The sequence below is a fragment of the Chondrus crispus genome, genomic scaffold, assembly GCF_000350225.1.
Source record: "Chondrus crispus Stackhouse genomic scaffold, scaffold_271, whole genome shotgun sequence".
Lineage (NCBI taxonomy): Eukaryota > Rhodophyta > Florideophyceae > Gigartinales > Gigartinaceae > Chondrus > Chondrus crispus.
In genome coordinates, this window is record NW_005179154.1 from 9,011 (window position 1) to 14,053 (window position 5,043).

At 58.1% G+C, this 5,043-nt stretch overlaps 4 protein-coding genes; all 4 read left to right on the forward strand.

Annotated features, from left to right (window-relative positions):
- Positions 1 to 1,561, forward strand: part of CHC_T00005180001 (hypothetical protein) — a 2,657-nt gene extending 1,096 nt beyond the window's left edge. Inside the window, 2 exon segments of the mRNA XM_005716549.1 lie at positions 1 to 1,060; positions 1,061 to 1,561. The exon segment at positions 1 to 1,060 is cut by the window's left edge and continues 1,096 nt beyond it. Of these exon segments, the coding sequence (XP_005716606.1) occupies positions 1,061 to 1,561 (501 nt within the window). The 5' untranslated portion in view covers positions 1 to 1,060.
- Positions 1,562 to 4,230: 2,669 nt separating this feature from the next.
- CHC_T00005181001 (hypothetical protein) lies at positions 4,231 to 4,380 on the forward strand. Its single transcript, XM_005716550.1, has one exon. It carries the CDS (start codon positions 4,231 to 4,233, stop codon positions 4,378 to 4,380), a length of 150 nt encoding a protein of 49 aa, XP_005716607.1.
- Positions 4,381 to 4,399: 19 nt separating this feature from the next.
- On the forward strand, positions 4,400 to 4,618 carry CHC_T00005182001 (hypothetical protein). The gene has a single exon (XM_005716551.1). The coding sequence runs from the start codon at positions 4,400 to 4,402 to the stop codon at positions 4,616 to 4,618; it is 219 nt and encodes a 72-aa protein (XP_005716608.1).
- Positions 4,619 to 4,995: 377 nt separating this feature from the next.
- The window catches only part of CHC_T00005183001 (hypothetical protein), a 2,242-nt gene continuing 2,194 nt past the window's right edge, over positions 4,996 to 5,043 (forward strand). The window contains exon 1 of the mRNA XM_005716552.1: positions 4,996 to 5,043. This exon is cut by the window's right edge and continues 2,043 nt beyond it. Coding sequence (XP_005716609.1) covers positions 4,996 to 5,043 — 48 coding nt within the window.

The window sequence follows — 5,043 nt, forward strand, 5'->3', positions numbered from 1 at the left end:
AATTTGCCGCCTCTCTTTTTCCGTGCAGGATCGCAGTGTGGCTAAAGCAAGGCTCCGTGCTGAATCTACACAAATCAACGACAAAGCAGCTTCCCCCATTCGAGTTCCGAATTCCTGATCCATACCTTGTTCTTTTCTATGTGCTGCGAGCAAAGCCACCTGCATTTCGATCATTCCAAGAGGTTCTTCACCAAGCAATCCGGCTAGTTTCGCCTCGTCCCTGCCTGAGTCACCCAAAAACCGAGTCACCATATTAATTAGTAGCACCAGCAGATAGTTGGTGTCAATAGACCCTACTTTCTGGTAGTGGAATTCAACTCGACGGCGGATGTCGACAGCCAGTGATATACCCGCTCGAGGCCCAAGAATGTTCCAGATCCATCTCACCCCATCTATAAGCTCAAAAAAGGCGTTGGCATCCGCCTGTCCGCTCACACACCCCGCAATTATTAACGATAGGAATTCCACAAAGACAGAGGGCCATAGCCCCTGGATCCAAACCTCATGCTCATCCTGCCTGATTGACTCTAACGCCGAGAGAAGCCGCTGAGAGAAGCGTTTCTGAGTCCTTCCTTCAGTGGAGTCCAACAAAGCGTCACTTAACAGTGGGATAAATACCCCCCCGAATATATCCGTAGTTGTGAGTCCCTGAGCCAGGTATGTCTGAAACCGAAAAGCACGTGACGTGTCGCCGAAATTTCGCTTCGCCTCTTCCAAGGTCGACGAAATGCCTTGTCGAAATATTCTTAGCCGCTGAGGAGCGTTTGCTTCCTGAGCAAGCGCTGCTTCCCTTTTGGCGCTTGCCAGTATGTCACTCAAGTTGAGTTTCTCTCCAAGAGTCTCACTAATCTTTCCGGTCATGCAGGCATGCGCCAACGGATGGATCCTCACCCCATTAGCATGCTCAACCTTTCTTCGCACATGCTTCAATACCATCCGTGTCCAATATGGGGAAGGCTTGGCAAGACCTCCGTCGAACAAGCAATAAAACGCTGCGCATGATAATAATATCCGCTTCCGGACTTCGGCCGTAACCGAAGAGCACGACCACAGCTTCTCCATGACGAGGAAGGTGGCTTCAAGAAGGCCGCCAGCAGCAATGAACCTGTTCAACTCTTCAAGAAGCCCCACCATTACGACTAACAACTCGGCTGTGGATTCTCGCCTCGATGAATCCACGTTTCCCCGACTGACTTCATCCGCAAGTTTGGTCAAGTTTGCCATCAACCACTCAACCGCCATGTTCGGTTCTTTGACAACTAGAAAGAAAGAACAAACACCCTGTACCCTATTCCTAATTTCCCCTCGTTTCTCCAACCACGGCCCAACACATCTCGCTCTCACCACTTCAGCAGTGGACAAAGTTGCACTCGTGTCGCCCGCTCGATGCAATTTTTTCGTTTCCGAGAGGATTGTATCCCTTTCCCCAGCTAGCACAGCCCGCACAACGCCTTCGTTGGCCTTGGCCTGCTTTAGTCGAGAGTTAGTCATGTATCCAAACTTGCGCAGGAGAGGTTTTCGACAGTCTAATGCCAGAGCACCAGCACTGTTCTTCAAATGATTGTGTAGTTCCACCGGATTCGGCAGCAAAGCGAGAACCTTGACCAAGAACCCTACTCCCGAGTGTCCATTGCTTGACAACCTTGATATATCCCGCACAAGAACGCGAAGTGAGAGCTGGCCAGTGCGACACAGTTGGGCGACAAATCGCACCAGACGGTCTTTGCCATCAACCGTGGAGGCCTCCTTGTTTTTGGCAAACCCTTTCAAAAAGCCCCAAATCTCGCGTTGCAGCGGTGGGTTGGCCGAAGCACTGTCTCCCTCCGTACGCAAACCATGCACGTCGAGAGTGAAACATCGAAGCGGTTTTTGTGCCTGCGGTGTAGTATTCCTGGAGGATGCTCCAAAGTTGAGCCCGAGACTGAAAAGCACACCACACCCGACACAAACGGCTTCTGCTTCGCCAGTGACGGAAGCGGCAACTGCCCAGCAGCAAACCTGTCGCACCACTTCTCCTAGACCGCCGCGGTCTTTGCTTATGTCATATAAAACCTTTATGGGTCTCGACAAATCGCCGTGCCCCGGCAACATCTCCAACTCGCGATATGCAAGGTGAGACGAGAGATTTTTGTCCTTGTCTGTACTAAAAGCTTGGTTTGGATACTGGACAGGAAGAATCCTGTCCACACTCTTACCCAAATCAAGGGACTGACGATTGCGGCTCTTCAGCATGATGGCGATCCCGCGCTTGACATATCGTTCAAGGTCGCTCATCCTTGCCTCGGAATCGGGACTGCCTATTATGGTGCCATCGAGCACTCGCACAGCCGCGCTGAGCAACATCGTAACCTCGCGGTGACATAAATTGGGTTGAAACTGCTGGCGCTTGACGGCCCCCTTCCGGGAGGGGGATTTGGGGTCGCGCTTACCCTGGCTGGCGGCACCGTTGGCAGCGGCCTTCGCAGCAGCCGCCGGGGCGCCTCGCCAGGCCTTGACAATCTCCTTGGCGCCGGGCAGCAAAGACTCGAGCAACAAATGCGAGCTCTCCGTCGACGTGAGGAACTCTGGCAAGAAGCGGCGGGTGGCTTTGATGGCGATCCTCGTTCCCGGGGAAGTAAACGACTGGGACAGGACAAGCTCGGCGCGCAGTACAGCAGCAATCTGGGCAAGCCACTGTTTGCAGTCCAACAATCCCTCATCCGCCTGCCATCGCGACAAGTCCAGGACGTAGGCCCAAAAAGTGACTCGATCCATGGAGCCGAGAATGGCGGTCTCCCTCGCACGGATGGCTTCCATCTCCGTCTTGAGCAGGGCGCAAAGCTGGCGGCTCCAAAAGACCTTGGCCGAAGGCGGTGGGCGGTTGGGCCGAATCTGTTTGACGCACTCATTCAGGACGGCAATCCTAATGTACCAGGCGGCCCTCTGCGTAGGAACAGACCGACTCGCCATCATCTCAATGACCTTGCCCGTGCTGCGCCCAATGCCCGGCCACAGCGGGACGCTCCTCGCCAGCTCGGCGGTGTCAAACTTGGCGCCGGCGCTCAGCTTGTTAAACCAGTCCTCCAGCGAGCTGGACGCACCTGCCTTCTGCAACGGAAAGGCCTTCTTATTCCCGGACACGACATACCCTTCCGCAGGGTCCGGCTCATCCGTCTCCTCCTTCTCAAACGTGCAGACCTCCACGCGCTGCAGCTTTGTCGGCCTGCTCCTCCTCAAGACGGCAATGCCCGTGCGGAGCTTGGACAAGTCGGTGGGCGAGAGGCCGTTCCCCGTGGCGGGCCCGTGGGTCGGGGTAGCGCCCGGCACGGCCGACGACAGGGTGGGCGCGGAGAGCGCGGACACCGGGGCGGGCAGGCACGACGCAAACTCGTACGGCATGCGGCGCTCGGCGTAGCCGCTGGTGACGGCCTCGCGGTCCAGCTTGAGCTCGGGCGGGGCGTCGCAGAACGGGGCGCGCGACGGGTGCGGCGGCTCCACCGGGTACACGTCCGCGCGCACGCCCGGCGCGATCTCCGGGACCCACACGGGCACGTGCTCGACGTCCGACATCGCGGGCGGGGGCGGGGGCGGGGCGCGGGCGCGGGTCACAGCTGCGCTTCAGGAACGCATGCGGGGGGAGGCAGGAGCAAGGTAGAGCAGATGCGGCGGAGTGCGTGTGCGTCTAGAGCAGAATACACACTGTCCGTAATGGACGTGGCCGGGCTTTGCTGGCGCGCGAACGTGGCCGCGTGGCTGCGCCGCGGGACACGCGCCGCGGGCCCTCCAACGGGAAGGCGCGGGCGGGTGGGGGCGGGGGGGCAGCAATATGGGGGCAGATGGGTGGCATGAAATTTAGAAATTTTATGGGGCGCGTCCCGCGGCGGGCCAACGGCAACAAAAGAGGGGTTGCGCGGCGAGCGAGGTCCGTGCCCGGGGGCGTGGGCAAGGGAGTGATGGACGGGAGCATGGAGGCGGCAGGGGTTTCCGCGCGGGCGCTGTGGGAGGCAGTGAGTGAGCACGCGACGGCGCGCGAGGCGACGTGGCAGGGGCCGGGCGCGCGCGGCGGCGCGGCGTACGCGGGCGGCGCGGCGGCGCGGGGCGCGCCGAAGGCGGAGAAGAGGGCGGCGCCGGTCGCGGGCGCGGACGCGTCGCTGTGGCAGAGGGTCGAGACCGTCGACGCGGAGAAGGGGAAGACGGTCGCTAGACTGCTGCAGAAGCATCTGCTCGCGCGCGTGGAGAGGATGCCCCTCGATGAGATCGAGATGCTGGGAGGCGGGTGACGGGGAGGGTGGGGGGAGGGGTCCGGATGGCGGGTCTGGGCAGGCTGTAGGGCAGTATTGTAGGGGCTGGACTGCGGCGTTTCTAACACGGCAAGTTAGAATGGCGTTGCCAAGTTTGTAAAGCTACGGCACAGTTGCGTATGGTTGCCGTTTCGCACCTCGGCCTGAGCACGACGACTAAAGGAGAGGATGAAAGCATCGGGGTTGCGGAGGGGCGATGGCGATGGATGGGGGGTGGCGCAAAAATGAACACTTATCGTTCAGGGTGTGGCTCTACCATGAGGTACAGTATCAGGAAAACCAGCATAAAATATCTAAATAATCGCATTTTATTATTTAAAAAAATAATCGGATGGTAATACCAATTAATACAGGCGCTGGAAGGCGACGCCCTAAAGCCTAAAAGACTAAAGCCTAAAGGAGAGGATGTAAGCATTTGGCTTTTGGCTTGCGGAGGGGCGCGGCACAATCCCGAAAATCTCAGGTGTCATGATATCCCGCTCGGAAGCTGTCGAGTAGGGGCGGCTTGGAAATCACTGACACTACGATTGCACACGGCGAGGCCGAAACACGTTTCGTCGCAGCATTCAACACCTTCGTACAACCCCTTTTGGCTGACCTTGGTTGGGAGGAGGACCACATGTGCGCCACGAGCACCCCCACGCCGACGAGCATCGAGAATTTCTCCAGGCGCGGAAGCAGCTGTGTTTTCGTGTCGAAAGATACAGACGTGACCATGATTCTTGCACTTGCGGAAAGGTTGCGGAACAGAGGCGTCATCCAT

What these genes read in the sequence shown, in the direction of transcription:
- CHC_T00005182001 (XM_005716551.1), top strand. Translation starts at nt 4,400, where the DNA reads ATGGTTGCCGTTTCGCACCTCGGCCTGAGCACGACGACTAAAGGAGAG.
- CHC_T00005181001 (XM_005716550.1), top strand. Translation starts at nt 4,231, where the DNA reads ATGAGATCGAGATGCTGGGAGGCGGGTGACGGGGAGGGTGGGGGGAGG.